This window comes from Sinohyriopsis cumingii, chromosome 4, assembly GCF_028554795.1.
Source record: "Sinohyriopsis cumingii isolate HCF-2022 chromosome 4, ASM2855479v2, whole genome shotgun sequence".
NCBI classification, from domain to species: domain Eukaryota; kingdom Metazoa; phylum Mollusca; class Bivalvia; order Unionida; family Unionidae; genus Sinohyriopsis; species Sinohyriopsis cumingii.
In genome coordinates, this window is record NC_142964.1 from 89,451,454 (window position 1) to 89,466,094 (window position 14,641).

Sequence of the window (14,641 nt, forward strand, 5' to 3'; positions counted from 1 at the left end):
TTTTTGTGACTATTTACTTTTTCGTTTATCGGATAAACATTTCCTTACGTTTTATCAGGAAAATGTATTAAAATTAAAGGAAGAAGGTTGAGGTTGTTGAATATGAACATTATAAGCACCTCCGCTGATTTATTTAGAGGTTTTAAATAATGTGTATAATTCTTTAACCTTTTAAATCAATTAGTTAAAAGTTCATAGCCTCTGACCGCCAGGATTTCAGGAGGCCATAATTTAATGGAGATATTTGTTCTCCTTTACAAGGCAATGTAATTTGTAACATAATTGATGATATCAGTTTCAGTTGCCACCATATGTGCTTTTTTGTATACTTAACGGTAGCGATGTAGGCTATCGAAATTCTTCAATTCGACAAGTGCATTCTTTCTTTTGTAACAATGTATATCTTTACAGACGAATAAGATGTATATAAAGGTAGCATATGAAAACACAAGTGATTATTTTCTGTAGATGACACGAAGGCTCTGAAGCAAACAATTTTAGATAAATAAATATCACGCAATTACAACTCAAAGAATTTGCTTTATATCTACTTTTCCTTTATTTTCCTTTATCTTGTAATCTATTAAAATTTCAACGCCTTTTTTGCACAAAATGATTTCTATTGTAGGAGGTGCGTATTATATGATATCACGAAGTCTTGGTCCGGAATTCGGTGGGTCGATAGGAGTAGTCTTCTCCTTGGCGAGTGCTCTCGGTGCAGCCATGCACGTTATTGGCTTCGCGGAGACTGTTCGAGATCTGATGTGGGTACGAACATGTTGATATCAGCATCTAAAGAGATATTGTTTATAATCAGAATTCAATAATTACATTTGCTTACTTAATTGTTTTGTATTGTTGACAACATAAGTCACACAAATAAATATTAATGACGTGTGTGCGTGTTTATCACTATATAGAAGATTGCAATTCACACATACATACGTATAATACAAAAATATTTCCATATGAAAATCCCCATGCTTCAAATTCCACTTATTCAAATTTACCAATATTTAAGGAGCACGAAGCGTTCATAACAGGGAACATGCTACACGAAGTGAGGATCATTGGAGCCGTGACGTGTGTCCTTTTGGTTGTCATTCTCCTAATTGGTATGGACTGGGAGGCCAAGGTAGCTGCTCTTCTATTATATTTTGCATACTTTTGATTCCGATTTTTTTAATTGTTATTATTATTATTATTATTATTATTATTATTATTTCATAATATGACGTATGTAATATTTGTCTAAATAAATCATAAATATTATGAGTCATTATCGTATATATTTGTGGTTTATCTAAACATGTATACTAATGTGTGCTATTTTTACCCTTCAACCCTTGATTAATAGTTTTTCCCATGTAAGCGGATAGAGAAATCTAACGTGATGTGATTAAATATCTGTTTTAGGACGAGGCTTTTTGTGTGTCGGACACAATTCGTACTCACCTGTTAGTAGATTTCTCTATCCTGTCAACCTACGTCCGAAATATAATTTTTCTCGCGCATTACGTGTATCATTTTTTAGGTGAAAAATTTAGATTAACATCATGCATATGCTTTGCTGATGAAAATATACACATCAAAAGCACGTAATAATTACGTTCGTGGCTTAAGTGCATCTAGGTTAATGTGCTACCGTTCGAACAGACATATTGCTTAACTCTATGAGTTCGCGACCATACGATGATCTGTTAGAAAGTTTCTTTTGTTCAGTCGTCTGATGAAAGATATTTTGATGAAGATTTGATAAATGAAAGTTCAAAGACGTATATAGCTGTTTCAAAATGTATCCGCACCCTAGCGAAATTCACTCATTTAACGATAAAGCCCTACTTTCTGTGTAAATTAAACCTCAAAGCTGAGCTGAGTTGCACGACATATCAAATGACGCAAAATCTCTAAATAAAGTGACTGTTAAAAGTGGGCCACGCACTAACGTTGGGCAGGAAAATAGGACCCCATTTCACCTCCTATAAATCTGCTTCAATCCTCGTAAATAGTTTAAAATTTGTCAATGAACAAGACAACAAAGGTTTCTTTTACAATCAGGAAAAGATGGTGAGATCAAACGTGATATGAGGTGATCTATTTTGCAGATCAGATAAATCAATATTTTGCAATGCTTTTATAAGTAAAGAAATAGTTTGTACTAGTTTTGCACACCATGCGTGCGATACAAATGTGAAGTAGTTTGTATTAATGCGATCAATTAAAGATGGGCATTTCTTGTGCAGATTAATACACAAGGTAGCTTCAACTGTAACTTCGAAAATGTTATGTATGTATGTATGTATGTATGTATGTAATGATGCATGCATGCATGCATGTATGTATGTATGTATGTATGTATGTATGTATGTATGTATGTATGTAATGATGCATGCATGCATGTATGTATGTATGTATGTATGTATGTATGTATGTATGTATGTATGTATGTATGTGTGTGTGTGTGTATGTATGTATGTATGTATGTATGTATGTTCAATCTACATTCTTTTTTATAATGGAAAAATGTTTATTCTAGGCCCAACTTCTGCTGCTAGTAAGCCTGATGGTAGCAATTTTCAGCTACTTTGTCGGCACATTCATACCACCTTCAAGTGAGAAACAATGGAAAGGTGTGGCGGGATATAACGGTAAGAATAATAAACGTTTTCTCATTGTTATAACATTCTCATCTGACCAATGGCTGAAACAAATAGGTTTTGGGGTTAGTGGGTTTCCTTTAAAATATTACTCCTTTGAGGATAAAAGCTGACGATGTAAGGTAAAACGAAAGCACTATTCTCAACTCGAACCCTGGGAGGAAAAGAAAGTACTTTATCTGTCTGTCTGTCTTTGTTAGGTGACATCAAGACGAAGAGTGAGATTAATCTGTCTGCATAGCTTTAGCAGCAGGGAGGGCGAATCCTACAAGCTACTTTTCCGAGACATCCCATCCACTGAAACTATTCCCGATAGAAGCGTTATTTCCATGAAATAACACTTTTATTCAGAAAACGAGACAAAAAAAAATGTCCTTGAAAATGCTTTGTATTTCCGCTGATATAACGCGAGTTACTTCAATAAATCCGACTCGTATCCGACATAATTTCCACGGTGAGGTATCATCGAAAAATCAGGTGTAGTTTGCGCCCCCCTGCTGCTCTGGAAAAAATATTTTACGTTAACGGAATTAAATCATTGATAAATAAATAATGGCAAATATCGGAGAAGCACTTACAACTAGATTGGCACGACAACGACTCGAAGCAATCAAGGGTTTTCTTCCTGTCCGTGATAGTGTTAGACAAAAATTACAAGCAAGACAGCAAGCAAAGGAAGTTTTTGTAGAATCCGCGGAGGAATTGTTTAAACCCGTGACTGCATCTACTAAGGCAGTTGCAACTGCAATTGTAGGAAAACCTGATCCTGCTGATCCTGATAAGAAAACACCGGGATTGCTTGAAGTATTACAACAACACGGAAGAACTTTAGAAACTATTTCTGATAGACTTCCACCCGCTGTTGCAGATCCAGTTGTTGCAGGTCCAGCTGTTGCAGGTCCAGCTGTTGTTGCTAAAAAGATTAAACAAAGAAGTATACCTGTTCCCCCCACTGAAAAATTCACCCCAATATTTGTTAAGGCGATCAGGGGAACACCAGAAGATAGGTTAGCCGAACTAGTATTAGGGGGATGGTCTCGCAAGGATCTTTCTTTGAGCAAAGAATATCAATCTATGAATAAAAAACAGTTTGCTAATAATATTTTTCTTATATACTATGATAGACAAAGGACTGGTGGCAAAAAATATAATGAATTTGTAACAAAAATGAGTGAACTTGAACAACCATCGTCTCCGCCGCCGAAATATGAACAAGCGCAAGCTTCTTATACTCAATCGTTACAGCGCCAGAAACCTGAAAGAAAACCTGAAAACCCAGCGCCGACACTTCTGAAAGAAGAAGAATGGGAAGACGTAGAGGATGAAGAAGAGGAAGAAGATGATGATGCTCCTCCTGTTTTGTCGCCCACTCCGCTGATCGAACAAATAGGAAAATTACAAGTAAAAAAATATAAACTATCGGCGGAGCTATCCGATCTTTACAAAAATTTAGGAGAAAAATGGAAACTTGACAAGAGAAGTAAGAAAAATAAGGATGCATACCAAGCCGCAGCTGATCAATACAACAAAAAGAAAAAGGAAGTTGACGTAATAGACAAAAAAATTGCTGAATTAAAACAACTAGAAAAAGAGAAAACAGGCAGCGGATACGACCACATCTGTCCTGATAGCGTCGTCAACGATGTGTCCAGACTAGAAGTTCTCATCGGAGGAAGACGTGCCGGAAACAACTCTCCGGAAATTATAAATGAAGCCGCAGATATCTGTCAGAGACTATTTCAGCGTGGCATCATGGATATAAGTACATACCGGGGGCTCATTGATGAACTCACGGATGGTTACCACAGCGACTAGTAAATTTAGTTAGAGAAACAATAATTAAATAAAATGATCGTGCACAATTCTCAACCCAGACACGCTAGCGTGTTACCAGTCCGCGTAGTGAACTCGCGATTACCAGTCTACAGAGCAACCTACGGAGATGGTCTCGGTGATACAATTACTGGTTTGTTTTCAAGAATAGCCCCTAAGGCATTACCGATTGCAAAACAATTGTCGATGAAAGCTATTGATGTTGTCAAGGATAAAGCCCTTGGATCTGTTGGTGATCTCGCCGGGAAGGCATTCGCGTCAATCAAGGATAGACTGTTACGGTTAACTCGTAGATCAAAAAAACCGCCACCGGTGAAACTGGCCAGTACTGAACTTATGCCAGCGGATGTCGGTAAAATAATAAATCAGGCTGCCAATCAAAAACTTGCAGAGCTTGTAACCCAAACACCCGAACAAATAAATACAAGCCTGATATCAGGAAGCGGATTTCGTTTTAGAAGACGATAATTTTATATAATGTTCAAACGTGTATCTGACCCAGCGTTCGACATGGATGCACCAACACTCAAGGATGAGTCAGTGCGTGATTATCAGTATTATTCTTACGAAGCAACAGTACCTAATCAGTCGGGGCGAATTGAATTGCGAGTTCAGGATACAAGTAGATATTTCTTGCCCGCTGAAGCATTTCTTGAAGTCACGGGTGAAATTGTAACAAATGTTCCCGCTAATACAGCATACGGAGCTGATGTTCGAGTTGGTTTTGTTAATAATGGCATCATGGCGCTGTTCAAAAGTGCTTCATACAGCATTGACGGGAGAGAGATTGAAACGATTCAGGATAATGTTGGCGTTGCTACAACAATCTTGGGATTAGCACGATACTCAGATGATTACACCAGATCGGCTGGGCCAACTATGATGTTCGCTAAGGATAATTCTGATCATCCGGATCATAGATCTAGCATTGTGAGACGACCAAATAACCGTGCTGCTCCTCCTGCTCCTTCTGATAATGTAGAAGATTTACCATTTCCCAACCCTAATTACAATCTGGGGTTTGCTACGCGTAAATTAATGTTATCAGGCAATAACAGAAGATTCTCATGTGTAATTCCGCTGTCTCACATCTTTGGATTCTGCAGAAATGTCAGAAAGATTATCTTTGGATCTAATCATTCAGTTGTACTTGTTAGACACGGTACCAGCAATGACGCTATCTGGTGTGAAGCCGGTGCTGCTGAAGGTAAAGTAGTATTATCCAAGCTTGCGTTGTGGATGCCAGTGATGTCTCCATCGATCACTGAAGAGCAACGGCTACTCTCTTTCATGGATACAGGCGGTAAATCACTGTTATCATGGTTAACAACAACAACAGATAGTTTTCAGAGTAACATTCTTGGAAATTTTACGTGGCATATAGCATCACAACAGGGAGTATCAGCACCGCGACATATTTTCGTTGCACTTCAGGGAATGGATCGATTAAACAATCGAGAAGAAAATTCAATGGTATTTGATAATTGTGACGTCACTGAGGTTTCGCTGCGAATAAACGGACATCAAGAACCATCTGAAGACATTCATATAAATTTTGAAGAAAATCAGGTCGCACGTGCGTATCACCGTCTGATGACGTTTATGGGGCGTGATCAAAATATTGATACCGGTCTACAGATATCACAGTTGGATTTCAAAACGTTATATCCGGTTTATTACTTTTCGCTGGAACATCTTGATCTAACCAAACAATCTGTCGTTGATATACACTTTAAGGCTAGGGTGGGTGTAGTTCCTGCTGGTGGTTACAGAGCGATTGCTGTCATACTCTCCGACAAAACAATGCTTTTGGAAGGTGTTGGCGGACGAATGAGAGTCATTGACGCTCCAGTCGAGAATATGTAACCTAATTAAATTCAGTCTTTGAAATATAATGTCATACAGTCATGTTAATGTCACCTTGACTTCCGGTGAAACGAAGAAATTGCAATCGAAGAACGCAAGCACGTGCGGGACATCAATAACACTAAAACGAGATCAACTTGTTGGTGGTCCAGACAAGCTGTCGTTGACTAATACTCAGATTAAACATTTTAATAAGGCACTAACAGCAAAAACCGGTGTCCGACTTAATTTCTCTGCTGCAGCTATCAAGGACATGACTAAAACCGGTGGAATATTTCCTCTTCTCGCAGCAATACCGGCGTTGATTGCCGCGGCAGCACCAGCCGTAGCAAAAGCCGCAGCACTCGGTGCAGTTGGAACAGCGGCCGGAATGGCACTTAAAAAGGCAACCGGAAATGGATACAAAAAAAAGGGACGCGGTCTAAGACTACCAGGAACTCCGGCATCATGGTACCCAAAACGGGTTTAAAAACGCTTCGTGAGACGCAGTCTCCAATGAGCAATTTTGATTTATTAGATGCTGTTAAAAAATTGCGTATAAAACATTTCAGAGGTGTATTCATGCGAGATCAATTACCGCAACGACCAAATAATCCAGAAACTGGCATTATCAATCTCGACAACAAAGACGGTCCTGGAACTCACTGGGTTGCTTACGCGATCGATCCACGTGGAATTATCTATTTTGATTCGTACGGTTTAGCACCGCCAGTTGAGTTTCTCAGGTATGTCAGCAGATTTTATAATGTTCCAGTGTGGCAGTCGACGCTACCAACACAAACATTAGTTGATCCGCCCATTTGTGGGAACGAGGTTTTAAATGTTCTTGATGCGATCTCAAAAAATCCAGCAACGTCTCCGCATCGAGTAGTGCATGAATATACCGCATCGAGAAATGCTTAGCATTTTCATGCTCGCATTTAAAAAACAGCAATAACAAATAATGGTAGATATTTACGGAAGACCTTTCACAAGAAAAGTCAAACCAGGCACGGATGTTGATCTCTCAAAATATGCGACCCGAGATGAAGTCGATAATCTTTTGAATATAGCTGGAGTTGACCCAGATGAAGTTGCTATTTTCCAAGACAAGCAAGGAAAACTAAGAACGAGCAACATTAAGTGGAATGATATAATTCGCAGAGTTCTTGGAGCTACCAAGGATAACTTCGTCGCATTTAGTGATGGCGGCCGGATCAAGGACTCGAATATATCAATCGCAAGCATCAAAGACAATATTGATAAAGGTGTTGACAAGTGCGTGAAAAAAGCCGGTGACACGATGACAGGAGAACTCAGCATGAATGGAAACAAAATAACCGTACTCAGAGATCCATCCTCGAACGACGATGCAGCAAACAAACAGTATGTGGACACAGCCGACAGCGTCATAGATACCAAATTATCCACGTTACGAGCTGAGTATGATGTTCATGTGACCCAGTTTGGAAGACTTCGCAGAAACGTTCTTAACACCGTAGATGAGTTCTTCGGGAAACCTAATGCCGTCAGTATGAAACTCACCGAAATTAAGGAAACATTAGATAACGTAGTAAATGGAATTCCGCAGATAATGGAAAAATTTAATTTAATTAAAATTCCTGCCGGAGTAACCCCAAAAAACCTTGTGTGTACGATAAAATCAGGAAGGGAAACATGGTCACAACAAAACAAGACTATTACACATACTGCAGATGTTACTGGAATATACAGACTGACAGTACTCTCTGCTGTAGAATTTAAGATATCTACCAGACATGATTTAACTAGCAAGTTTTCCCGAGTTGCGTCTGTGGTGATAAACAAAAGAACCGAAGAAACTTTTACGCTGGAAGCCGAAAATCCGGAGGGATTAGCCACAGTCAATTACTGGTATTGTCTGGAATTTGTCGCCGAAACACCTTAATTGGTCACCGGGTAAAGTAATAATGGAAGCATCCGCGTATAGATACAATCAAGTCCGTGAGTGGCAATCTGAGTTAAAAACTGTCATCGACGCGACGTCCCAAAAAGTAAAAAAATACCGCAGACGCATAACAGTGTTAGACGTTATGGTTTATTCAGTATCCGCCGTTGTTGCATCCGCGGGAGTAATACTATCAGCGGTCACTCCGGTAACAGCTGCCACGATCTCTGTTTGTGCGACCACAACCACGGCAGGAGTTTTCGGCATCATAGCAAAAAAAATATCCTCGTGCGCGGTCACAAAATTACACGATTACACGACAAAATTAAATACAGCCACGACCGCATATCAGAAATTATCATCGCTGATATCATCATCGTTAGACGCGCAAAGTAGCGGCGCTGCGTCAATATCAGATTCTGAATTTAAACTAATGTCAGATGCGTACAATGACTATTTGAAAACTAAACAAATAAATAATGTCAGCGGAACTGCTTCAACAAATAGTCACAAACACAACACCGGTAAGGACCACAATGATCTCAGTGTCCTCGACGACACCAGAATTCAGTATTAATTTTCGAACTCCAATTCGGGTGAACGAAATCGCGTTGTCGAAGCTCAGTGTGTATCACAGCTGGCCCAATATCAGGTCGGAATCATTTGGCGGTCAGCAGCCGAATAATTCATTCGTGTTCGGGAAACCAAGCGCGGACCCACAACAACGTGAACTTGAATGGGATACAATTACGCTACCCACTGGGAGTTATCAGATCGAAGAAATCAACAATGAGATACAACGCCAAATAAAACGAATCACCGGCAAGGAAGCCAAAATATCTATAGCCGCGCACGAACCAACGCTGTCTGCGGTCATTGAAATCTCAACACCGGGATACGCCGTGGATATTTATAGCAGCTCTCTTCGAACAGTATTAGGATGGCCACGAGAACGACCCGAGGTTAAACCGCATCCACATCTACCATCAAAATCAGATTTCGAGACCGTTAAGCAAGACCCACACGACCTCGTCGGGGATTATTTATTATTTGCAGATAAATTAATATCCGGAGAAGCCTGGTTTTCAACATCACCTAGAATTCCCGTAGATATAATAGAGGCAGCTTTCACGGGCGGGGAATACCGTCAATACCGGCCAGAAGATATAGAAGCTCAGTTTTTTAATCCGATCAAACAAGCACATAAACAACAGCTAGAACTGTTGCGAGTATATTTTCAAGATTATATTTCTGATATAACAAGTCCTGGAACTGGAAACGCTAGCGTTTCTACAAGCAGTTCTCGCGATAAAATTATCACAACCATAGAAAAACTAAACAAACTCGCATCCGCGATGGAAATTATAAATCAAAAAATAATTCAGCATCTACTGAATCTCAAGGGCGATTACGGAAACGAAAAAAGATCGAATTTTGCATCCCAATTTGGTATTCCCGTGGAGAAGATTTCAGAATTTACACTTCCCGGATATAACGCGCGCACGCTACGAAAATCAGTCCAGGATCTCATCGATGAATCTTTCGAAGATATTTCCGCCGCGTACTCGCGAACACTACCACAACCTGTTATTCTCAAGCACGACAACAGTACAGCATCCGATGGCAGACACATCTCCGTCGGGATCGTAAATATCACAGATGTTATTGCGGTCAATCTTGTATGTGACGTCATCGACGGTAGCTACAGCGCTAGCGCTGACACAACGACGGCACAACAGGGGTTTATCCTGTATACGTTCACACCAAAAGATCCGCCCGGGTTTCTGATTGTGCAAGAACCAATCAATCCCGTCTATCTACGGTGTAATAATCCGTGGTTGTCAACGATAAATTTCAAACTCACCGACCAACGGGGGAATTTGTTGGACCTGCGTGGCGAGACTGTCTCCGTGAACTTACTGGTGAAATCCTGAAAATGCGCAAAGCACATTTTGGAAATGCATAGAGTTTCACAATTAAAAAAAAAACAGTTGTGTATAATGGAACACGAATACATCCACGCACGAGTTCATATTCATGATAAGCAAATTCTTCACACGGCAATAAAAACCGCATTTGGAAACGCTAGCGTTTCTGGAAACTCAAAGAGTCAGCCCCCAGAACAGTATTTCCCCGTTAAAATAATCGTTGACGTGTATGGCAACGAAGACTTCTTGTTAACTCCGTCACAATTGACGCAGTTACAGCAAAATCATATGATCACAGCTTGGTGTCAACGAGAACAGATTATGAACTATTCTCATTGTTGTATTGATGCGCCCGCGCTCGAGCAAATCCTGGAAGTCTAAGGACTTCTCATGTAAAACATTTCTCTGGCGATGCTAGCATGAGAAACTCTTTGAGTTTCCACGCTCGCGCAAAAAAAAAATGTATTATTTTTTTTTTGCCGTGAAAATGTACAAAGCGTGAGACACTTTCAGTGTGTGCATCAAAGAGTTTTTGGCGATGCTAGCATAGCGTTTCCACGCACTTATACTTGGCGATGCTAGCATCGCTCATCGACGGAGTCACAAACACTAGTACCCGTAGGCATTTCCGTGTCAGAACTCGAAGAGTTTTCGGAAGTGTTAGCGTTTCCAAGATTCTTTATGTGACCTTGTAGCCGTCGTACCCTGGTGTTGATTAATTTTCGAGTCTCATATTGTTGTGACAATCCAAGCCTGATCTTCTCAACTGCGCCGCACAGTGGAACGAATTCAGATACCTGATCGTCAGTTATCGACGCAAGTGACCCGTAAACGTAATTCTGTATATTTTTAATGAACCTATAACACGCGGCGAGATTGTTCTTGCCGGCGCTCAACGATTCAAAATCTGACATAATTGTTTCAGCGTTTAGTAAAATATTAAAACCACGCTGTTGCAATTTTTCGAGTTCAACAATTATGACATTTATGTTTTCGTGATTCATATTATTATATTTTTTATATTTTTAAATTGCATGAGAGTGTTTACGAGTTATCGTCGAGGATAAGCTGTATGTAGGAAAATGAAATATATTGTTTGAGCTTTTTTGAAAATGCTGTTTTGTAGATCCCATTTGCGACTCGTTGTACCGAAGGTTGACAAATACCGAAATATTTGCCAGCTGCGGCCATTGATTGAAATATCATTTCTTGGCCCGTCTCTGTATTTCGAGACTTAACAGCCCGTTTTCCAACTGTTTTACAATGACCTGTGTTACCCAGTAAGCAGTTCTTGCGTTGCGTGACCATCCGAAGATTGTTTATGGCATTATTGGTCGGATTCCCGTCAACGTGGTCAACGACAAGACCCTTAGGGATCAATCCATGGAAACATTCATAGACGAAACGATGACAGAGATAATCTTTTCCTCCAGCATGGAATTTTAGATAACCGGTATTGGATACCATACCGAGTGGTTTCCGTCGCCGGCAGTGTCTGACTGTACCATCGTGTGACGCTTCATAATTTGGAATAGTTGGATGTGGAACAAATTCTTGTTCGGGGACGAATTCTTGATTCATTATACTATAAGCAAATCATTTGTCTAATTCATAATTTGTCTGAAAACTTATTTATGTAATCACGCTCACAGAGAGTGTTCGAGGCTGGATATTTTTTATCATAATACCGTTTTAGTTCTCGATAGCGTTTTCCCCCACACGCTGAACATAATTGCGTTTTTCCTCGTACTCCAATGCCGCATCTGATACACGGTATAGGTCCTAGACTCCCGCCGCGGACCTGTTGAGCATGTTGTCCACAGTATTCGCCTCTGCAACGTCTGTTACACGGCGCTGATGAATTTAGTTTGATCCACTTGCATGAGAAACTCTTTGAGTTTCCGTTCATTATATATAATATATTTGTCTATTTAAATACTTGTCTTAATTATAATAATGAGTTTTGAAAGACTATCCAGAATAAAACCCGCAGGCGGTCGATTCGATCTTGACCGGTTAACCACTGATCGTCGACGAAGAGAGTTAGCAACGGTAATTGGTGTTATCAAGGATGCCAAAGAAGAGTTTCGTCGTGATGGTGCCGCACACACGTGGTCTTCGTATAAAATTATCCCCGGCGATGCTAGCATCGCTCATCGAAGAGTTTCCCGTGAAAACTCCTTGAGTTTCATCATTGATGGTACCATCAACGATACAATCGCGCGTAATATAATTGAGTATCTCGACGCGAGAAGATATTTCGTGCAGATAAAATTTATTGTTGGAGTCGACGACGAGGGAACCCGAAAGTGGATTATCAGAGACAAACTAGACCCTGTTCTTGATCCGCGCGGAAAAACCATTTTGTTGAGCAAAGACTCAAACCCGGGAGTACTTGTTGGGATTGATAAACCGTATTATGCCAGAGCGTATCCTGTGACCGCGGTCGTTTATGGAATTTATCCGATAAAGAAACCAAGTGTCGATAAACTCGCCCCGATGAGGGTGTCGCCGTTGACAGAGTCAAGGATGAATTGTGTAGCTGAGCGAGTAATGGAACATTTTAAAAATGCACCACGTGGAAATGGTCTAACCGAGATCAGAAAAAATAAAATAACAGAATGGGCTAAACGAGTAGCGGATACAGGAGCGTCAATAAATGATGTTGCCGCGTTGGAACGCTCGCTGAGATTTCCTATAACGGTTTCATCGTTAACCGGTACGGTATTGTACGAGTCAAAATATAATCGCAATGGAGCTTCAATAAATATTATCGATCATAACAGTCACGCTTGGACTGACCAGGTTAGGATATTTCCGCGAGACCGTGTTGTGAAGTATTACTCGGGAAATATGTTTGATTGTATTCATCGGATAAGTAAAACCGATCCAGTGTCGGTGTGGTTATTCTCGAGCGAAGATGGAGAATATAATCAGTTTGTGAGACCCGACGGGGAAATATACAGAACGGCGGCGTTACAGCACGAAATGAAAAAACTCGCAGAAAAATATCATGCGACGGACACTGATACGTTACTGCGACACTGTTTTACTGTCCCGGGTGTTGCCGCGCATGTAGCCCGGGAACGAAATTCATGGAGACCAACTCCGAAAAGTTTTCTTGCGGATATCCAACAGAGCTGTGTTGAATACGGACACGGCGGTTTGTGGAATACTCGATATGATCACCGCGGTATGATATCCGTGGACATGACGGCGTGTTATCCAGGAAGTTTCCTTGGGCGTGGAGAATGCAGCGAATATTTTAAACGGTTTGGCCACGTTACAAACTCGATGACAAGAGTTGCTGTAAACGGACCATTGCCTGATTTTGACCTGACGGGATTTGCTTGTGTGTCGTCGTTTAAATTCGCTAAGGATTTACATGTTGTGTGTTATGTTTGGTTTGGCAGACATTTCGTTGAGAAGCGATGGGCACCGATAGTGTTATTGCGATACATGCTTGACAGTCGAATACTGTTGTCGCTGACGGTCAGCGAAGCGATTATATGTTATTGTCGTCAAACCGAAGTTTGGTTGCCAACTCCGGTTACGTCACAAGAAGTCATCGAAGATTGGTCACGAGAACATCCAGAAACTTCTATCGACGATATTATCAAAAATGATGCAAGCACAGCAAAAGATCTAGGACGAAGAATAATAGGGAAATTCACTCAAGGTGGAGCGTATGATCATAAACAACATCACAGTCGATTAATCATGGACAAGGCTGAATTGGATCTTGTTGTCGCTGATGCAGCCACGAACAACATACTCTGTAACCGCGAAGATGTGTTTCTGTCAAACGGGGAAAAGCTAGGGACTGTTTTTAGTTATATCGACGGAGAATCATCTCAGTACACACATTTGAGATCTTCGATGCTAGCTTATGTATCCATAAATTTGTTGTCGATGATTAATAGATTCCCTGTTGTCGCAGTGAGAGTTGCAACGGATTCATTTTATATTGATAAAAAAACACTCAGCGCTGTTGGATAATGTTATATCGGATGATCCATCGTGGGGCTCGTGGAGAATAAAGAATGAAATGTTACACGGATATTGTGAATCGGCTGATGTGACAATCGAAGATAAATACCGCAGCGCAGAAATGCCTTCGACGTCGTTGTCGCCGCCGGTGCACGATCCTGTTACAAGACACAAAACAGTTTATCTGAACGGGCCTGGTGGTTCTGGTAAGACAACTCGGGCGATTGAATTATTTCGCGGTTCTGACTTGGTCGTGCTGACTCCCACACACAGACTTGCCAGGGAGATGAGACAACGGGATGTTAACGCGTGCACGTATCACAGTTTTTTCAAATACAGCGGCGGCACGTGGACACCTGAACGAATGGGAACGAAATATATTCCCGAGAAAATAATCTGGGATGAGATAGACACTGTGCCGTTAGATATATTAAAACAGTTTCTGGATTGGTTGCTAAAGA

At 40.6% G+C, this 14,641-nt stretch overlaps 1 protein-coding gene across 1 annotated transcript in view; it reads left to right on the forward strand.

The window, feature by feature from the left end:
• The window catches only part of LOC149801638 (solute carrier family 12 member 1-like), a 52,846-nt gene that overhangs the window by 10,787 nt on the left and 27,418 nt on the right, over positions 1–14,641 (forward strand). Inside the window, exons 4-6 of the mRNA XM_089955906.1 lie at positions 629–768; positions 1,022–1,135; positions 2,537–2,648. Of these exons, the coding sequence (XP_089812032.1) occupies positions 629–768; positions 1,022–1,135; positions 2,537–2,648 (366 nt within the window). The remainder of the gene's footprint in view (positions 1–628; positions 769–1,021; positions 1,136–2,536; positions 2,649–14,641) is intronic.